The 21262-nt window shown below is 34.4% G+C and overlaps 4 protein-coding genes across 4 annotated transcripts; 1 reads left to right on the top strand and 3 right to left on the bottom strand.

Annotated features, from left to right (window-relative positions):
• Window positions 1-935: 935 nt before the first annotated feature.
• LOC129949480 (PAT complex subunit CCDC47) lies at window positions 936-8297 on the top strand. The gene is made up of 6 exons (XM_056060975.1): window positions 936-1118; window positions 1224-1672; window positions 6972-7129; window positions 7198-7481; window positions 7541-7888; window positions 7946-8297. The coding sequence occupies exons 2-6, from the start codon at window positions 1224-1226 to the stop codon at window positions 8183-8185; spliced, it is 1479 nt and encodes a 492-aa protein (XP_055916950.1). The 5' UTR covers window positions 936-1118; the 3' UTR covers window positions 8186-8297.
• LOC129949479 (myosin-2 heavy chain) lies at window positions 8254-10249 on the bottom strand. The gene is made up of 2 exons (XM_056060974.1): window positions 9972-10249; window positions 8254-9906 (listed from the first exon to the last, which is right to left on the bottom strand). The coding sequence occupies exons 1-2, from the start codon at window positions 10092-10094 to the stop codon at window positions 8254-8256; spliced, it is 1776 nt and encodes a 591-aa protein (XP_055916949.1). The 5' UTR covers window positions 10095-10249.
• Window positions 10250-13220: 2971 nt separating this feature from the next.
• On the bottom strand, window positions 13221-15505 carry LOC129949478 (leucine-rich repeat protein soc-2 homolog). Its single transcript, XM_056060973.1, has 2 exons — window positions 15428-15505; window positions 13221-15362 (listed from the first exon to the last, which is right to left on the bottom strand). Exon 2 carries the CDS (start codon window positions 15110-15112, stop codon window positions 13313-13315), a length of 1800 nt encoding a protein of 599 aa, XP_055916948.1. The 5' UTR covers window positions 15113-15362; window positions 15428-15505; the 3' UTR covers window positions 13221-13312.
• Window positions 15506-15509: 4 nt separating this feature from the next.
• On the bottom strand, window positions 15510-18108 carry LOC129949481 (uncharacterized). Its single transcript, XM_056060976.1, has 3 exons — window positions 17919-18108; window positions 15929-17854; window positions 15510-15867 (listed from the first exon to the last, which is right to left on the bottom strand). Exon 2 carries the CDS (start codon window positions 17839-17841, stop codon window positions 16492-16494), a length of 1350 nt encoding a protein of 449 aa, XP_055916951.1. The 5' UTR covers window positions 17842-17854; window positions 17919-18108; the 3' UTR covers window positions 15510-15867; window positions 15929-16491.
• Between the last annotated feature and the right edge of the window lie 3154 nt (window positions 18109-21262).

Here is a 21262-nt window from a genome sequence, read left to right as displayed (position 1 = left end):
GCAGTGGTAGAAATTAAATTTGACATTTCTAACATAGTAAGTGTCACCAAAAATGTCACTATATAAGACCCTAATCATCCCCGTCCTACTATATGGTGCAGAAGCATGGACTATGACAAAAGCGGATAAAAGCACCTTGGGTCGGCTCGAGAGAAAAGTTCTTTGTGTGATCTACGGTCCCGTAAGCATCGAAGGGGAGTGGAGGAGAAGATGGAACGACGAGCTTTTCGGGCTGTACAGTGACGTAGACTTAGGCAGAAGGGTAAAAGTCCAATGACTAAGATGGCTGGGTTACGTGGAGCGCATGGAAACCAATGTTCCGGCCCGAAATGTATTCGAATCCACACCCAAAGGACAGCGCAGTAGAGGAAAACCTGCCCAAAACTGAAAAATCGGATAAATTTATTTCGGCAGAAACGAACTGTCAGAATTTGTGTAATTTTGCTGAAGATTAGTTACATTTTCACCACGAGGTTATTGCTCTAAGTGGAAACTGGTAAACTCAGATTCAAATTCCACATTTTAGAACAAATATAAAAGAAAATTAATAAATTCACTAAGTAAAAAACGAAGCCAATAGAAAAAAATAGTAAAAATAAAATTAATCGTTTCTATCCTCATTCTATTATATTTTACATTTAAAGAATATTTAATGTAGAAGTCTGGCATCTTAGATAAATACCTTGAAGAACTTATTATGAAGATAATAAACCTAAAATCAACATAAGCGGTTTAAGTAAAATTGAAGTCCTCTTTTCTATAAGTATTTATCTCAGTTCTACAACACAGGATCTCCATCAATCAAAATCATAAGTAAGTGGCATCACTTAATTTATACCAAATAAATATTTTATACCTTTTTAAAGCAAAATGACGTCACACTAGAAATGTCACCATCACCATTTTTATTTTCATTCATTAATCATAATCATCTGTCAAAAAAATTCTCCAATTCAGTAAGTCAAAGTCAGCGAAAGATCTTCAAATGGAAAAAAGTTCCCAAAAATGTTAAAAAATGCAATCAAATTGAATTAAAATACCATAAAAGCCATTAAAATACTTTCGTTCATTTAATAACAAATAATTCTTAACTTAATTTTAACAAAACAAATTTGGAGGTAAGTTTGAATTGACCCATTTTCAAAATTTCGTATGTTTTTGAGGTTATAAATTTACCATTCATTGAATAAATTCAATTTAAAATCATACATATATTTTTCTAGATGAAGATATCATTGTTGCTTATCTTCCTATCGATATACTGCTATTGCGATAGATTCGCTATAGTTGGTGGTGATAATTCCTTCGAGGATAGTGACTTTGCTGAATTCGAAGATTTCGATACTGAGGAAGAAGAATTTGACGGCAATGGAGGTGGAGGAGGCGGTGGAGGTGCAGGTGGAGCAGGAGGTGCTTCAATTGGTGATTTCAAGGAAAGCGATGAAGACTCAGTAGTGCAAAAAGATATCCCGGTTCAAGTGAAGAAATCAGATGATTTTGCTGCAATGAACGACGATGAAGAAGACGGAGTCGTTGAGGACGATGACTTTGAACATTTCCAAGACGAGGAGGAATTTGAAGGTTTCGATGGCGGAGATGTTAAGGATCTTCCCATAGACCAAAAAGCCCCAGAGCCAAAGTTGACAGTGGCCAAAATTCCACTTCATTTCAGGTAAATTCTTTAAATCCATAATTTTAGTAATTTGAAAAGACAAAAAAAAAACAGAAAGTTTAACATGACCTGTTTTATGTTTTGCTGAAACACATTAATTTGCATTAACATTTCACTTTGTGAATTGGAAATGAGTGACAACCTATATGTAGGTACATTTCCTGTTTGAGTGTTTAAATAATTTAGACACTCATTTAAAATAAATCAGACAGAGAAATGAATGAATGACAACGTTAACAATTTTTGGAAAATTTTTAAATTCGATCATTCGTAAAAATACACTGACGCACAGCCTATTTTATGTATAGTAGTCTTTTAGTTTATACTTCTGAGATCTCAAGAGATTTCTGTATTCTCAGATTTTGTTTATGATTATCTTCCACTCAAAAGGGAAAAAAAAATTGCAAAGCTAATTTGATTTCTTAGTTAGAATTAAATTAATAGTGCGCTCTGTTCTTATTTCATTTTCCAGCTCTATTGATCTGACTGAAAACAAATTTCAAAAATCTTATGGGGTTTTCCAACGACTAAAATAAATAAATTTGTTCTTAATCTAGATCTGTCAAAACATAAAGTTCCCCTGTTTCTGCATGCCATGGGGCAAAATAAGTTGATCGAAGATCAAATATGCAGATCTGGCAGATTTACCCCTCTGCACCAATACTAATACAATTTTTAAAAAATGTTTAGCAGGCATTTTGACAGCTCTCTACTGCACTTTTTAACCCGTACACGAATTTGTACTAATACCTGCAATGAAAATAAAAATCCAATCGTGTTACATGCGCCACGAAAAAAAATCAAATTATGAAGGAAATCTGAATTTACCCATGGAAAACCCCATATAAACTGATCAGTTTTTAAAAATACATAAATACAGTGACTCACAGCTTATTTGATACAGTAGAGTGGCTCCCACAACTGATCGGACATAGAAGATATATATTTTCGAAATGCAATTTCTCCAAGAAAATTATTGGAAGAAGGTAGTAGAACTTAATCATCAGTTTATAACATATTTAATTTGCAAATAAATAATAATAAATAAATTAAGTGGCGCAACAATCCGTTGTGAACCAGGGCCTAGTGACTTACAACTCTCAACCATTCCTGTGTGCGAGTACTGTTGTCAGGAATGGAAGGGACCTACAATTTTAGTCCGAATCCGAACGGCCAATTTGAGAAAGGACTTTTTCATGACAAGAATTACTCTTGAAGGATTTGTCAATTGCTCGCAAGAGGCAGTACCCGCGAAAATTATTTTTTTTTTTTAATTAAGGTGGCACAGGCAGGGATTGAAGTCAAGACCCCTTGCATAACAGCATTAACCACCATGCCACGGGTACATCTAAAATATGCAATGCAAATAAATAACAAAAATAAACAATTCCTTAGTTTAATCTCTCACGGATAATCATTGTTTTAGCACTATAGTCAGGGCCGTGCCCAGGCAATCTTGCGCCCTGTGCAAGACTAGTAGAAAGCGCCCCTTTTTTATATTTTCACATATAAACTGATACACAAGCATACACCTTCCCCAGATTACCCAGGAGGTAGACTTTCAGTTTTTTGTTATTGAGGTATCCCAAGTAACCCCAAACCATAAACTAAAACGAAGCGATGAAATCAGTTTAAACTTGTAAACCTAATCTTATAGCCTTACATTTTGCAAATTCAGAAATGAGATCATCAAAGTCTAAGGAATTTCTTTTCAATGGACATTATAGATAAGCCTACCAATCTCTCTTGAGTCATGGTTTTCGTAAGATAATTTTTAATAATTTTAAGTTCTCCTGAAGCTACCATGATCTAAATTCGGAGCAAAATCTTCAAGGTTTGAACTAAAAATAAAATTTAACACTTCTAAACTTTAGCATTGCGGTGTAAAAAGCGGGGATATTACAATTAGCTCTTGAAACAATTCTTTTCCGTCTAAATTTTTAAAACTACCTAATTTTATAACATTCTGCAAATTAAGCAATGGCTTGATTAAGTATTTTGAAAAAAAAAAATTATTTAAATCTTTGTTTGGGGTCTTATATAGTTTCAGGACATTCATCAGCATAAAGTCTTTTTCTCCGTTGAAATCACAATGATGAAGCTTCAGGAAACATATTTAGTATTTGTAGGTAACTAACAATACGCTCGGTTAATTGAACAAACCTACCCACTAATTTGTTTGTATTTTCTGAAACTTTTATACCAGACTTTGTGTTGCCGCAGTTGTCAAAGCCCCACGTTCAATTCGAACTTAAAAAGAAAGAGTAGAAAATATATTTTTGTAATGCTATCGCTATTTATGAAGTAATTTAATTCATACATTTAAACTTAACATTTAAATATTTCTTTTAAAATCTGCGCTCTTAGCAAAAGGACTAAAACGTGTCTATACTTTAATTACAATTTTATATTTTCTAAAACATCAAACCAAATTTTCAGGCAGCAAATAAATCTAAAATCAAAAATTTTATTTCCTAACGATTCTGCAATGTTTTTAGCCTCTTGATTTCCTATTTTTATAAGGGCTTCATGTTTCTTCCAAATTTATTTTTAAATTCCTCAATGCTTCTAACTTGCTCTCCCACCTAGCCTCAAAAAACCGGTTTCGGTGTAAGACTTGGAGTTTTTTACTTATAAAAACATGAAAAAAAAGTTATGTAAACATTGAATTGTATCGAAAAATTTAACTGCATATAATGAGCACCGATCAGCATCATTAACCACTAAATTTAAGGAATGCGAGCAACTTGGAGCGAATAATGCTCTTGGTTCCAGGGTTCGAATTCGATTCTGAACACCCGCTTCTTTTCCTTTCATATTCGAACCATTATCATAACTTTGGCTTCGAAAGTTACTTATTAAAATTCCAAGTAATGCAAGCGTGTCTAAAATCAACTGAGTCAGCCACATTCCGGTCTTGTCTTGTCACAAAATACGTCACTTCTATTAAAAACTGATAGCTATTTATCTAATCTAAAGGCCCAACTAGAATAGGCATAAGCTAGCATATGCGCACATCAGTAAAAGTGCGAACACAAAGAATCTCAATACGAGTGAAGAGTCTAGCTCCGTTTCGTTCAATTTTTCTTAGTTTCGTTAACACTTAAGCAATAGCGTTCCCAGTCGCTCGCCGCATAAGTAAAATCTGACATGAAGATACGTGAGAAATTGCATTATGGCTATCCGCAGTAATTTCACAAACTTAAGTGAATTTTCGTTGGGTTTTTGACATAAGCTTATGTTTGCTTATGCCTATTATAGTGGGGCCTTTAATTAACCAACAAAGGGAAAAAACAATTGAAACAATCTGCATTCTGCATCATACTAGATATATGTACATTAAAAGTAGCCTTTACAACAGTCATTAACTTTCAAAAAAAAAAAAAAACTGCCTCTGCAAGAACGATTCGACGCAACAATTGAATGCAACAATGAAAATGATGTTAGTTAGCGCGCAAGAGATTACTTAGGACAATGTGATGGATGTTTTTTTGAGATTATTTTAAGAATGGCAAATAGTAGTACATATTTGTTTGCGCAAGATAAGACTACATTTTCCTTCTCCTGGTAATGCGCCCCAAGAATTGTGCGCCCTATGCATTTGCACATCTTGCACATATGCTTTGTCGGGCCCTGACTATAGTAACTCAAAAACGGTACTTTTACCGTCAAATGATAAAAGTATTATTAACATAATATTGCAGACAAATTTTAGTTACATAAATTCAAGATAAGTTTCAACTTAATGTCAAAATGGCAACAAAAGGAAAACGTCTGTGGGAAATTAATTTTGTTTCACAGCCAAGACGGAACTAAAAATAGCAAAAATTGTACAACGGAGCCCTTCCACAGTTCAAGACATAATTTTACAATTTAGACACGAAAATAGAATTCATAATGTGAACGAAAAAAAGCTGCAACGGCAGATTCAAAAGAATTTTTAGAAGTGTAGCCCGTAAAATGTCAAATATTAGTTAAAAATTTAACTAGCTTTGTGAATTCAAAATTGCAGTACAATACTAGTGAATCCGGAACTGTCATATTTCTGATGAATGCAAATATGTAAAAGAGAAACATTTTTGATTTAATAACTTTAAAATAATCGTTTGTGTTTTTGAAAACAATAAAATCAAATATAAGACTCAATTTAAGTGATTTATTTATTGTATACTGAACAATTTATTTGAATCTGAATTCTTGTGTCTTTACCAAGCAGCTGATTGTGAAACGTCAAAATTATTCTTTGATAACTTTGTAGCCTAAATGTTTATATTACGCCGGAGGAGGAAATTTCACTCATTTTGTAGTTGGAAGTAGCCAATCAGAATGACTTCACTACGTAGTGACTACATTATTGAATGCGCCCAATTACTTGTATATGTAAAAGTTTATTTGTATTTTTTTCTTTTGCTCTGTCAATGAGACAGGGAAAATTCTCAGAAAACTTAAGGCCCAACTATAATAGGCATAAGCAAACATAAGCTTATGTCAAAAACCCAACGAAAATTCACTTAAGTTTGTGAAATTACTGCGGATAGCCATAATGCAATTTCGCTCACGTATCTACATGTCAGATTTTACTTATGCGGCGAGCGACTAGGATCGCTCTTGCTTAAGTTAACGAAACTGAGAAAAATTGAACGAAACGGATCTAGACTCCATTATGTTCACTCGTATTGAGATTCTTTGTATTGGCACGTTTACTTATGCGCGCATATGCTAGCTTATGCCTATTATAGTTGAACCTTTACAAATATAAACTGGCCAAGTAACAATACAAATGAAAAATGATCACAAAACAAGGCAAGAAGCTGGAGCATTATTCATGAAAAAAGGATTTAAATGTCTAAAAAGCACAAGTTAGAAATAATCAGCAAGAAAAATCTAAAGAAGTTAAAGAAGTTTTGCTCAACATAGAACTGACTTCACTTGATAACGTAACATGAATTCGATCAAAATTTTGTTCAACAAAACGAACAAATTTTTAAAATACAAGTTTCCAACAATTTTTCTTGAAAAATTAACAGCCACCAAAATGTATCAAATTTTAGCTTTTTCCAAAAGTAACAAATAGCTGGAGACTCGAACTTAATAGTGTTCTTAGATTTGAATTGCTATGTTTTTAAATAAATTTGTATTCTCTGTTGAATTGTTTTTGTTCTTCTTCCAAAAAGAATTCAATTTTACCCAAAAATATTTCCAGATTATAAATAATTCCCTTTTAAATTTTGAACTAAATTAAAAAAAAGTATTAGTTAGAAGTGAAATAAGAAATCATCATCATTTTCTGTATTTAAAGGACTCATTGGGATTCCTATTGGATGGAAATGTTGATGTTGGGAGGCCTATTAACTTATTTTGCCAATTTTTTCTTTGGAAAGTCCAAAAACTCAAAATTAGCACATCTTTGGTTAAATACGCACAGAACTCTATTAGAAGACAACTTTGTTTTAGTTGGTAAGTTATACAACCTCTTTATTATTAAATGGCTTCTAAAATACAAAATATATAAATCTACTTTGAAGGTGATGATGGAAAAATGGAAAATGAAAATCCTGGTCTCAACAAAGAGAGCGAAAGTCTATATACCTTATGGTGTTCTGGTCGAACATGCTGCGAAGGCATGCTAGTCGAGCTGAAAATGATCAAACGCCAAGATTTGGTAGCACTTGTTGCTGGTCTCATGAGACCACAACAAGATCAAATCCATATAAAGGTGGAAATCTCTAAAGATGCAATGGATTCATTTGTTTTTTGTGTTGGCTCCAAGAAAACAGTCACCAAGTTCTTTAAAGAACTTGCTGATTTGGTAAATTATAATCAAATGCTTTTCAAATGTAAATTTTTATCATTTGCAAATTTTTATAGAACAAATACTGTATTCTAGTCAATAAACCAGAGGATAGATTTAATTTACCAAGTGGATTTAGCGTGCTATCTGAGATACCTGAAGCCACATCGGCATTATTAGAGTCACGAGTTGTGGCTGTTCTAAGTAAATACCAACATTTCATCGATTATATTCATATTACGGACCAATTCAGCGGTCCAGTCCAACAGGACGATCCAAATAATTTAAAACAGCCTGAAGTTAAGAGAATGCTTATGGCCGGGTTTAACTTGCCTACAAACTGCGACATGGAATCGGTTAAGCCTTTACTTGTTTTGGTGTTTTATATCATGGAGAAGTTAAAGAGCTACCGTTTATCTAAAGATGTAAGTATGAACTCTTAAAATAAGGTCTATTTCTAATTTTGTATTTGATTTTTGAAGGGCAAAGCAAAAGCTGAGAAAAATCGTTTACGTGTAGAAGAAGAGTTCCTTAAAAGCACCCATGCAGCTCGTGCTGAAGCGGCTGCCCAACGCAGAGAGGACAAACGCAAGCAGGAAAAAGAACGTGTGTTGGCCGAAGATGATCCTGAAAAACAGCGTCGCTGGGAGTTGAAGGAACAAAAGAGACAAGCCAAGAAGAAGGCACCAAAAATGAAACGTTTGGCTGTCAAGTCACTTTAAATGTTTGTTATATTTTGTCCGTATTAAGAAAAGTGTATACTCGTTTTTCTTTTGATTGTTTATGTAAATCAACATTTTATTGGAATACATTGATCATTGGACAGAAAACTAATATGATTTTTGAGTGTTTTAATTTGTTTTTGAGCCGAGTCGAAGCTATACGAGAGGGTGCTGAGTTGACTTTGCATCTCTTTGATGACAGCCTCACGATCGGTTATGGAAAGACTAGCATTTGCTCTGCACTGGGCAAGTTCTTTCTCAAGGCAATCAATTCGAGAGTTCAGGGACAATTTTGTGATTTCAAATCTTTCTTTGTTATTCGTTATAATTTTAGCTGATTCTGCCCTTAAGGTATCCAAGTCAAGCTTTGCATTTAGCATTTCCTCGGCAATTATTTCCTTTTCTTTTGTCAATATCTCAACTTTATTCTGAAGAAGTAGGAGCTCTTTTTCACAAGTAGCTAACTTTTGGCTACAGTCGGGTTTCTCCTCTTTGGTTGCTATACTGGCTTTGATGGATTTCAGTTCTTTGCACACCAACCTGAGCTGTCCTTCAAGTTCATCCCTTTCCTTGCAGACTGTGGCGTGTTTTATTTGTTCATTTTCCAACAGTTTGGGATACTGAGACAGTTCGCTTATTTGTTCCTTGAATGTAGTTTTGATGCGCTTGACTTCAGCATCGATTTGTGCTTCGATTCGTTTGGTATTCATATCGTTTTTAAGAATAGTGCTCTTTTGCTCTTCCACTTGTTGCTGAGTATCCATGTATTTTCTACGATATTCGTCCAGCTGTTCTGATTGCTCTTTGATTATGCACCTGTACTCTTCCTGTTCATCTTTCATGTCCTGGACTTTTTCACGAAGTACTTTAAGTTCGGCGAGGTCAACATTTTCAGCTTTTGCGCTTGAATCACCGCCACAGTATCCCTTAGCACGACCTGACAGTTCTTTAATTTCAGCATCTTTCTTACAAATGCAATATAACAGTTCGGCATAGTTCTCTTTCAACTTTTGGAGTTCGCTAGGTTTCTTCTGTTTTTCTCTTGGTTCGGAAATCTCATTTTCTTTACACAGACATTTAAGGTCTCTTTTGAGAGTTTCTAAAGTGTTTTGTAATTGTTCATAATTGTCGCCCATTTGGTTGGGACGTGGACTTTGTTTTTTACTGCGCTTGGCTTGACAATAGACTTCTTTTTCTAATGCTTTCAATTTACAACTTAATTGTTTTATGAGTTTATCTTTTTGGGCCATCATCTCGAGAAACTTACATGAAACAGACCCATCTTCTTCTCTCGGGCAAGGCTGTTTCTTTTTTTTAAGGTTTTTTTTGCATTTATGCTGATTATCGTTTGATGTTTCTTTGGGTCTTAACCCCAAAGAAGTCATAACTTCGTAGTTTCCCATCATTGGGAAGACATCATCTTCAATTGTCGTCTCAATTGGAACTTCATCCCAACAACGACTTGGTAATTCATTTTGCATTTTAATAGCCCTTTGAATCATGCATTGCAATTTAAGATTCTCATTTTCCATACACGATCGTAGTTTCTTGATTTCTCTTAATTGGCACTTTGTCAAGCAGGGATTGTCGCAAGCTTGAAATAACTGATCTTTTAGTTGTTCTACAATTTTATTTTGACACTCGATTTCTTTCAGCAACTGAACATATTCGACTTGGTGCTTCTTTTTGTCAGCTGCACTCATGCCCGTAAATGAATCGCTCTAAAAAAATCAAAATTCTTGTATGAAAATTCAAAAAACATTTTCAAAATCTTTAAACAAAAAACCTTTTCATCTTCGTCTTCTTCTCCTTCTTCGACTATTTCTTCTAATGAAAACTCTTCTTGATGAAAAGGGAAAAAATCTTCTTCAGATGCTTCTTCAACTGCAGTTGGTTCATTTTCATCCATGATTATTATTGAACTTTTTCAAAAATATGTAACTTAGAATTTTTTAAATGCAATAACTTTGCAAATAAATGTTTATTTTAATACAAATTATTTTACCAAAATTTACAAATAATTTTTATTTTTGTTGATATTTTCAGTTAAGTAATATTATTTTTTTGAGAGGAAAAGCTGTTATAAAATTAATATTTTTTGAAAATCTAAGTAGTCTTCAGCTTAAGTATGTTTAAGAGAGTTATTTGTAATTAAATTGGACTGAAAGAGCATGACGCACAGCATCAATTGTGATTAACGCTCTTGTTGAAGATTGATGGACATAATTTCGATGTTGTATGCACCAATTTTGGGCAAGTTATAAGGTTTCTTTGTAAGTTAAAAGTTGATGGATGTAACATGACCTTAATTACTCTTTAAGAACTGATGAACTAAATTTCAATTGGTGTCTCATAGTAAACACAATATGTTCTTACCGAATACGCGCCTTTATATGAATAAGGGTGTTGAAAGTTCATTTGAAACCATCACTAAAATAAGTCATCTGAATAATTACGGCTTTTTGAAAAGTAATGATAAGTGTTCATCATAAAAAACGGTCAACAAATTCAACTGTTATTTTTGGCACTCATATGATGCATATAATTTAGTGTTTGCCATTATGTTTCAGAATGCATTCTGGCAAGTGGCAGTCGCGGCTGGTTCGAATTAATTCCAGCAGAGCCGTATGTGTCAGCAATAACGAGCCGAATATTCTCTCCCAGGTCGTCAGTTGTCTCGGACTTATCTTTGAAGGCTAGCCACTTCACGTAGCCCTACAAAAACTAGTCCAGCGGTGTTAAATCACACGATCTTGTAGGTCACGCTACAGTTTTTTTTTTAAATTTTATTAGTGGAACTTCGTGCACCTGTTAACGAGTGCATTAAAGCTGTCAAGATCCCAGCAAAAGATTTTTTTAAACATTGAATTAGTATGGCTACGTAGAGCGGTGAATCAAAAATAAATCAATTTATTTCGCCCAATGGAATGTAAAAACAGGGGACACTTTTGTTTCGACAGGTCTAGATCCATAACAAATTGATTCATTTTAACCATGGAAAATACCAATGGGCAGGTTCAGAAAACATAAGGAACTTATGGCTGAAACACATACACGCTTCAGCTTCGGCTTCGTCTGCGTTACGTTAGGCCTGCTTCGAGGTTGCTTTGAATGACATTTCTATTATTTCATCCCTCCAAAGAGCAAATATATTGTTTGTTGACATTTTTTTACAGCTGATGAGCTGTCAGACAAAGCAAATGTTCAGATAATTGATGGCTGAATCACATACACGCTTCAGCTTCGGCTTCGCCTGACGTTTACGAGTTCAGCCATAGGAATTCAATGCATGCTATCACAATGTAGCTTCGACCTCACGTTTTGTTTGACAATCGTAAGAAAAAGAATGTAATGTAACGTAATGTGACTCCAAACGGAAGCTCTAGTTCAATTTTCTGAACATTTGCTTTGTCTGACAGCTCATCAGCAGTAAAAAAATGTCAACAAACAATATATTTGCTCTTTGGAGGGATTAAATAATAGAAATGTCATTCAAAGCAACCTCGAAGCAAGCCTAACGTAACGCAGACGAAGCTGAAGCATGTATGTGTTTCAGCCATGAACTAGAGCTTCCGTTTGGAGTCACATTAGGTTACATTACGTTCTTTTCCTTACGATTGTCAAACGAAACGTGAGGTCGAAGCTTCATTGTGATAGCATGCATTGAATTCCTATGGTTGAACTCGTAAACGTCAGGCGAAGCCGAAGCTGATTCTTTGAACGCACATTTTAAACTAGGCAGCTAGTTACTTTTTCAAATGTCATAAATTTCAAACTCAGAACTTTACTTCACTAACTTCTACCTATAGTTTATCGTACGAAAACTACAAAAAAAAAAACAGTATTGTCTTCAAAACACTGCTCAAGCAAAGTACATGTCAATCAACATTTGTGTTTTTTATTGTAAGAATATATTACTTATTTCTTTTTCAATTTGAAAAAATTGGTTAGAAAATAAAAAAATCATAGAGAAATAAAGTTCAACTTTCAGTTGAATGAGAGAACATGGTTTACTGTCATTTGACATATGCTGACTTGACTTAATAGTAAGGGAGATTTTTCTTGACTAACATTCCAGTCAACTTTCCATTAAAGTTTCCTCAATTGGAAGGCAATTTTTTGGCAGCTAGCTAATCAGACACCAGAAACTTGCCTTACTTTCAAGTCCCTTACGTCGCCTGAACCTGCCCAATAGTAAGTCTATTCGATGGTTACGTTCAGAGAACATCTGACGCAAAGGCATCACAAAATGTCTGGTACATGTAGGTATTTGACGAAACAGCTGATATAACATATGGTTGAATTTGAAGGGCTACAAAATTGATTTAAAATGGGTTTGTTTTTGTCAAACATTTAGTGAATTATTAAATTTATCAATTGACAACTTTATTCTCCAATAATTTTGGACCTCGAAATCTAAATGTTTGCCTGGTTTTTGGGAATAGCTGAAAATTGTTTTTAATTTTTGACAGCTGTCTCAGTTTAGCTATCCAACGCGTTCGATAAGGTACCTTAAAATCCACCTATCCCGGATACCCTATTCAACTTGAGACCAGCCATTATGAAATAGCAATTGATCATAAATAAAGTTACAGTTTTTAAAAAGGCCAACTCGAAAATAAGCATTTTAAGATTGAAAACCACATGTCAAAATAACACCCACCATAATGGAGTTTCAACACCAAATATGAATTTCTGATTGTAAATGCATTTTTGACTTGATAAGTGAAAAATCATGTCACGATGATGATCTCTGCATAACTCTGTTTTATAAAGACAAATCTTTTAAGTTTCTGTTAGCTAAATAAATCGCGTAAATAGGATGTTTTCGGTAAGCTGCATGAGAAGATTCGATGGTTGTTGTTTTGCCCCATGGAATTCAAAACATTGAGAATTTATGTTTTGACAGATCGGGATCAAGAAATAATTGAATTGTTTTACCCATGGAAAACCTCAATGGATGTAACTTATTTTTTTTTATTTTAATTGATGAACGATAAATAAAAAATTAAATTAAATAACAACACAAAATTAGTAAAATATAATTAAATCGAGTTATTGTACATTTTTTATTATTTTTTAATAACATTTGTGATTTAGAAAACAATTCACATATCGCTTAATTTATTACTCCCTATTCAAATGGTCATAATAACAATTGCCAGTGCTCGAATTGTACTCGATAATTTCTTCATAGACCTTAGCTGCATTCTGATGTGGTGTAGTGTCCTCGTAGGCTACATTAAATTTACAGCATATCTTATTAGCATGACCGGTGCACTTGCATCCTGCGGCAGGAATTTCGTATCCTTGATTCTGGACATTCCCAGAATCACATCTAAGCGGCATTTGGCGCACTATATCGAATCGCTCAGCTGAACTTCGACCCAACGGCAGACCCCGATAAAATGAGAGATGGAAAAGTTTTTGACAATTTATCCAAAGATACAGCAGAACAAACAAAAAAGCTATTCCCACCGGAAGCATAAACACAATAACTAGGGCTTCCGCTTTTTGGTTTCTCTTTGCTTCCCTCGGCCCTCCATAAACTATTGTCAGTTTCGCTGTAGAATTCTTTCGCTCAATTTTCACTTCATCCAACGAACCGACTTCGGGTGGATATGTCATGCATTCGAGACCATTTACATTGATCTTCGAAATAAACTTCTCATAACGAAAAACTCGATACTGTTCCGGAAAGTCAAAAGAAACGTTGACCAGCCACAAACAATTCCATGGGTTTCCATCGATAATTATGTGCAAATGCACATTGAGAACAAGAAGCTCATTTACGTCTTCAATATATTTGAGATCATTACTACGCAAATCAATTGTCTGCATGTGACTAAGCGAATTCGAAAACAACAACATCGTAAATCGTTTTAATTTGTTCCTTTGCAAATAGACATGATCCAGGTGGTGGAGATTTTTGAATTGAAGCTCCGGAAGTTGAGTCAGATTGTTTGAACTTAGATCGAGAGTTTTGAGGTGTGTGCAATCATCCAAAACCAATTGGCTTATTGAATTGGAACTTAAATTCAATTGCGTCAAAATTTCCTGCCCTCTTATGGTGATAGACGTGAAATCACAATGAGTAAGAGTTATATTCTTCAGAGTCGGAGGAGCTATTACCTCGATGGTTTTGTTGTCTAATGATGCTTTATTTATAATCAAATCTTCCAAGTTCCCTGGAAGATGCAACAACATCTCACTCGTCACCGTATCGACGCAGCTTATTTGCAAATTCTCCAACCGAACGAGATTTTCAAATAAGTTGGCATAACGTATTCTCAAATTCACTTCCTCCATCAGACTAATTTCTCTTAGCTCCTGAAGCTTATCAAAAGCATTCACATTTATGTGTCTCAGATTGTTGCTTCTGAATTTTATTGTCCTTAAATTTCTCAAATTAGACACACTCGCAGCACTTAAACTGGCAAACTCGTTATGCTCAAAACAAACATCTTCAAGCACAATCCCTGAACCGCAAATGATCTCATAGATCTCATCAAAATGAAAATTCTTCAAGTTCAACGATGTTATCTTCTCGCAATTAGGAATATATTCAAATCCAAATGTATTTACATTCAAGGCCGTCCCACAGCCATCCAGCGTGACGGAACTTATATTCTCGTAACGACGCTTTACAACTGAATTTATAGATTCTACTACGTCAAGCGGATTCTCTGCCACAGAGCAGTTTATTGTAATGGGTAAAATGTTGCCCGAATTGAAATTTAAATTCGCTGCAATTAGGCACTCGTTGGTGGAACTCCAACAGGAATTTGTCATCATAACTTCATAGTCCATGGTGACATGGTGCGTCGTTGTGGTCGTCGTCAAAGATTCAGCCAATATTACAACCGATTGCAACACCACCGACAAACTGAAGACACACTCAAAAATTAGTGTCAGCAGGCGCAACATCGCTTCGCTTCTCGCGTTCTCGACCCGATTTGCACTGCTCTAAAGGAAACTCGGAGATTCCATTCAAACGGATTGAGATTGTTTTGTTTTAAAATTAATTTAAAAAGAAATTCGGTCAGTAGCCTAAGCAGCGCCAAAAGTCTGAAAGTCTAAAGTTGTGATGTGATGCTATTGACTGCCAACTGACAGTGGTGTTCATGAGTAACTATGCATCTGGTATTTTCTCTTCTTAAAAATTGAACTGGAGTCGCTAAAATTGGAAAGCATTAAATATTAACTAATTGAAGGGTGTTGAAAAGTTAAAGCACTTATCACCTGTAAAAACTCTTCTCAGTTCCCATTTTGAAAACCATCTGTTGGGATTTTCTGACACTTTGTTTCTGTTTGCAAGACTTCTTGACCTAGAATGTGGACAGCTATTCTCCTTAATTCTGGAGCACTCAAGTAATAAACAAAATTACGTCAGCCGACTCTCAATCGTCACTGTTAAAATTGTTCAACCCCATTGACTGATTAAATTGTTCCCAGCATGATTTTTTCCAAACAAACCATTTGCTCCCCAATAATAAATACTCTTCTCTCTCCAAAAGCGCCACAAATCTAATTATAGAATTTGCAGTGATTGGTTCCACCTTTCCTCGTCATTACAACAGAAGCAGAGTTCGATTCGAAGGCGTGCGGAAGCATCAAGATTTCGGTCTTATAAAATCATTTTCTTAGAAGAATAATTTATTTAGTGATTTCTTTTTATTTTTCTGCAAAAGGAATTTTGTATAAATTTATTGTGTAAGGAAGTGGGCGCTAAGGAATGTTTACATTTTTGAATATTCAGTTGAGTGATGTAACAATTTTTGAAAGAACTTACAAAATGTGTGTTTTTTTTCGAAATATTGAACCATGAACTTTTTCAGTGTTGAATGTTTCGACATTTTAAATAAAACAACATTTTGTAAGAAATTCAAAAATAAAATCAACCTTCACTTTGGGTGTGAGTTAAGTATACTCCAAAAATAAGTAGTGATCGAAGAGTTTATTGGGTTTGCTGTTGTTGTGGAGTGGATGAAGTTCCTGTCATCGATTGAATGAGCTTCCTCAAAACTCGGATGTGTTAATTATACATTCGTCTATTCGAAATATTATTGTTTTAAATACTTTGTTATCTTTTATCTTTCTGCTTAATATGAAATTGTAGTTACATAGTTTTTAGTATAATAGAAATTTTCTATTATTATTTTTTAAATCTGAATAACATCTTGTTTCCAAGATATAAGGACTTTCGTTTGCTTAAAATAGCTTCCAGAAATCTTGATTGAATTATAACCAATAGGATGTGCTTCTGGTCACCTCGAAGTAGTGCACGAGTTTGTCACTTTCCTCGATCACATCCCCCGTGGAGTTTCAACTTCGTGTGGGTTAAAGTTCAAGGTCAAGTGTTTTCTTCTGCAGAAGGCGTTGTTGAAACTCTCCGCGTTCCTTCTGGAGAGACATGATTTATGGACACTTCTCTCCGTTAGTTGTTCGGTGTGAGTTTTCAGCCTCTTGAGCTCTTCTATGAGAGTGCGTTTCTCTGTCTTTAGGATGGTGTTCTGATTTCGGAAGATCTTGAGATCCTTTTCGCTTGCCTTTAACTTATGCAACGTTGTTCCTCGTTTCTGATCAGCTTCAACCAACTTAGCTCGGGTCAGGGATAATTCGTATTTGACTTCCTGCAGCCTCTTTATAAGTTCACAATTTTGCTTACTTAATTTTTCAGCTTTTATTTTTACATTCTTGATTGTTTGAGGCAAATTGGCTAGTTCGTTAGTTTTTTCTTCCAATTGAGCCTTGAGGGCGTCAATATTGGAATGAAGTTCACTCTCGAGCTGTGTGTTGGTATGGATTAGTTTTTGGATTTCATATTTCTGAGATTTGATAACATTTTCGGCTTTAACATACTTCGATTGGAAAGTATTCAGCTGAAGTTCTTGGGAATTGATGAGACTTCGAAATTTTTCCTGCTCGCTTTGTAGGGTTTTTATGGTTTCATATAGTTTCGCAGTTTCACCTGATTCCCTTGAAACAACTGGACTTGGCTTGAAGACACGTTTGAGAGTTTTTAAAATTAGTTTCAAGTCATCGTTTTTTATATTATTGGTATGGGGAGGAGTTTCCGATGTTTTCTTGGTGTTGTCGCGTTGTTTCTTATAAATTGGCGCCGATGGCAATGAAGATTTTTGAAATATCTCAGTATACTTTCTCTCTAGCGCTATATTAGATGCTTCGCTGTATTTAGATTCATCGTGGACACTGTTCCGTGATGGATTTTTTGCTAAATAATCCCCATGTTGGTCGAATTCAAAATTAAGGGAAACAGCTTTGAGAGTTTCTATGGAACATTCGCTTGAGTTTCTTGCAGTTTCAATTTGTTCTTCTTGTTCCTCGTAGTGATTTGAAGTTCTTGAACTCCTCAACGATCGGTTGTGCGCTCTTGAATTATTTACAAAAACACATTCCCTAATGTTTTTGTCCTTTAGAGAATTTCTAATAGTTGGACTTTTTTTGTTTCTTGGGTTATTGCAACGGCGGGAAGTCTTTATTTCCACCGAAGAACCACTACTGCCACTATTTTTTCGGCAGAGTTTTCTACTAGTTTTCTGGGCTTTGCGAGGGATATCCTCGATATTTGTACAAAATGAGGGAACAAAGAAATCACCTCCGAATTTCGAACGAATATGATTTAGTGTCATCATAATTTTAAAGTGTCTACATGGAAAACCAGGGCAAAGTTTTAAAAATAAGCCTTTGTAAATACAATTTAAAGCCTTACCTTTTTGCAGAATTTCAAAAAAAAAAACAGAAACGGAAAAAAAGTTAAAACATTCAAATTTGGAAACTAATATTAAAAAGTGCAGACGAAATTTATCGATAGAAAAACTATTTTAGTCACAAACCCATAATATTTATGTAGTTTACAATTATAATAAATTCAAAAATATGAAAGGAATAAAATAGACACAAAATTCAAAGGATATAAAATTTAAATTTTAAAAAAATCATTGACAGTTCTTACATGCTACTTGTGTTCCCATTTTGCTCTTTAAAAAGCAAGTAAACATGGATAAAACAATGATTACAGCAAGGATCTGAGTTAATTTTCCACGTAAAGTCCGAAATTCTACGAAAAAATATTTTATTAAGAACGGATTTATAAATAAATACATTAGGTGACGCAACAGTCCGTTGAGAACTGGGGCCCAGTGACTTACAGCTCTCAACTATTCCTGAGTGCGAGTAATGTTGTCAGGGATCGAAGGGACCTACCTACAGGTTTATGAGAACTTGACCCCTCTCGAACTTTTCTAAAGTATTTTATTCATTCAAATTAAAGTTCTTGCTCTAAAGTTTTGAGTCGGTACTATATTTTTGCTTTACCACCGATAATTACCCAACACAAATATATAACAACCACCATAGTGGGAGTACCTTTGCCTGAAGGAAATCCCTAATTTCATTGTAGACGTTTTATATTAAATATAGGGTTGCTGATATCAGCGTTCGCCGTGGAAGAGTTCGAAGCAGATCTTAGCGACATTCAAAGCTAGTTGTTACCTATCTATCGCTTATTTTTAGTTTATACTCGTGTATAATGGTCGTTTCAGTGAGTTTGGGATCCTCGTTTAGTTTAAATTTTACGGTGCATCGTAATTTAAGCCTAAAGTTTGCAAACTTTGATTGCGTTTCTCACACAATGGTATTTTTTGGCACTTGCGCTCAAGACAATAGACAAACTATTTCATTTGTTTAATTAACGTGTGAATAAATTACCTGCCTCATGTTTAGAACTTAATTTGTGCTACCAAATACATAGAATTACAAATATATGTTCTACGGGTGCCAACCTATCATCAGATTGATTTATTTGTGGTACTAAGTCTTTGTTTCTTACATATTAATTTTAACTTCTCTACCATTACTGAGATTTGAACTTTGACCAAGTAACTTACAAGGCCGATGTACTACGCATCACCCTTTCACAGCTGACTGATTTAGGTTTCCCCATATGCAGGCTTTGGCTGCGTTCAATCTCGTGTTGGATAGGGTATCTTGGATAGGTGGATTTTTAGATACCTTGTTAAACGAGTTGGATGTCAAAAAATAAAAACAACTTTCAGCTGTTAACAAAAAGCTGAAAAACATTTTCAACTTCGAAGTCAAAATTGTTGTAAGATAAAACATTTAATGGATAATTTAACTGATTCGTCGGACGATGATGAATTGATGGGTACGAACAATTTAATAAATAAGATGTAACCTTAATCTGTAATCTATGTTAAATTTCTTCTAAGCTCAATTGGAATTCTATAAATAATTTAGAAAATTGGTCATCTACAAAACGAAAACAAAATAAGTCAATTTAGAAGTTTAAAAAAATAGATCATAATTACCTTCTAAAATTCGGAGGCAAATAGCTTCTTCATCGTCTTTTATGTACAGAAAATCCTCAAATACAACTTCAACTTACATTTTGTATCTTTTTGTTTAACAACAAATACAAAAAGCTAAAGTCAAGTTTCTTTTCAACCATGTATTGAATCAGCTGTTCTGTCAGATACATACATATCCCAGAAATTTTTGGATACCTCTTTTGAAATCTCAGCTGTTATTTTACACGTAAAACACTAACAAAAAGGTATCCGGATACCCTATCTGTTGTTGTGGCCACCGATATGCCAGAGTTGTCCTAGGTGAGTCACCAAGGAAAATTCAAAAATATTAGGAAAAATTATAGAGAATACCTACAATACTGACCAGGGACATAGACTGGGTAAGACCCAGGTCGATAGTTCTGGTCAGAATAGGCAGGAGGAATTACTTACCTAGGGACTCTGGTTTGCATCCAGTGCAATTAGTTATTTTATTATTTTTTATTTAATTTTGTGTTTTTGCTTTGATTTTTTTTGTATGTTTGTTTATTTTCCGGCGCACGCAACTTCTATGTCCTATCCTAATTCTAATCACTGACAATCTGACATGACAATTAGGGACGAAATAGACATATGTCGTGAAAAAGAGGCAGAAGTAAAGAATAGGGATAAAGAAGATGGTATAAAAGTAGGACGAATTAATTGAAGAGGCGACGGATATATGTTTATAGGTATGAAAGGAACAACAATACCCACAGAATTAAATATTTAATTAAAACTTTATGCGAATTGGGAAAGGTAGGGAAAATAAGAAAGGATTAGATAGGAGTGAAAATTAAGCTTTAAAGCAAGGGTCCAGACGATGCAGAACATTGCGGGAAATAATAAACTATGCGGTAATTGAAGATCGTAACCGCTAAAGGAACTTGACTAGAAGTCACTTGTAGTTCAGAGTGGGTGACGAAAGCATCTATTTAAATTTAAAAGTGGCACAAAACAAAAGAAGTGAAATAAAAAAAAACGTAAGAAATAAAAAGGAAATATGTTCGTTGTCCGTCTAACGCGTTAAGAATTTAAATTAAATTTTTCTCTCTTAAAGGTTTTTTTTTATAAGTTTTTTAACGACAGATAAATCAATAAAGAGGAAAAGAGTTTCAAATTATAGCTGAGGGTGAGTTATACTTTTAGTTATAGTATAATAGGAACAAATAAGAAATGAAAAATATGTATTACAGTGAGATTGAGTTTTGGCGGCCGGCCTTATGGGCTGGTCATTGAATATGCTGCGCTCCTATCCTATCATAACTCCCTTCCTTATTAATCTTCCTATTGCCTCTCATTTCACTGTCTGAGATTGAACGCAGCCTTTATGTTTAGCAATTTTAATAACAGACTAGTTTATTAGATAAAACAAGCTTTAATGTAAGCTCCCTTTGTTTTAAAAGAAATACAAACCGATACATTTTTTTTTCCTCGCAAAACTGAACTTTTTTAAATCATCAGAAGAAAAAGGGTATCAAGAAGACGAGGTTTTCGGCTTCTCCATTTGGTACCATTCTGCGAAGCTTTTGTTTTAGAAAAAAGTTTCCCTATCTTTATTTTAATCAGCCCTATTACGAATTCGATCTTAATCGAAAACGTTTACGAATCCTAAAAAAACTTGACGAACACGTTCGTAGTTGAAGATCTGATACAATTTCCAATTACGAACTGATTTCGTGATACGATTTTTCCGACTACGATGGAA

This window comes from Eupeodes corollae, chromosome 3 (genome assembly GCF_945859685.1).
Source record: "Eupeodes corollae chromosome 3, idEupCoro1.1, whole genome shotgun sequence".
In the NCBI taxonomy this organism is placed as follows: Eukaryota; Metazoa; Arthropoda; class Insecta; order Diptera; family Syrphidae; genus Eupeodes; species Eupeodes corollae.
This window is presented reverse-complemented; position numbering and strand designations above follow the sequence as displayed.

Excerpts from the sequence above, each read along its gene's own strand:
- LOC129949480 (XM_056060975.1), top strand. The coding sequence starts at position 1,224 with ATGAAGATATCATTGTTGCTTATCTTCCTATCGATATACTGCTATTGC. Across the intron at positions 1,673-6,971 it reads AAAATTCCACTTCATTTCAG|GACTCATTGGGATTCCTATT; the intron begins GTAAATTCTTTA and ends CTGTATTTAAAG. Across the intron at positions 7,482-7,540 it reads TTAAAGAACTTGCTGATTTG|AACAAATACTGTATTCTAGT; the intron begins GTAAATTATAAT and ends AAATTTTTATAG.
- LOC129949479 (XM_056060974.1), bottom strand. The coding sequence starts at position 10,094 with ATGGATGAAAATGAACCAACTGCAGTTGAAGAAGCATCTGAAGAAGAT. Across the intron at positions 9,907-9,971 it reads AAGAAGACGAAGATGAAAAG|AGCGATTCATTTACGGGCAT; the intron begins GTTTTTTGTTTA and ends TGATTTTTTTAG.
- LOC129949478 (XM_056060973.1), bottom strand. The coding sequence starts at position 15,112 with ATGTTGCGCCTGCTGACACTAATTTTTGAGTGTGTCTTCAGTTTGTCG.
- LOC129949481 (XM_056060976.1), bottom strand. The coding sequence starts at position 17,841 with ATGATGACACTAAATCATATTCGTTCGAAATTCGGAGGTGATTTCTTT.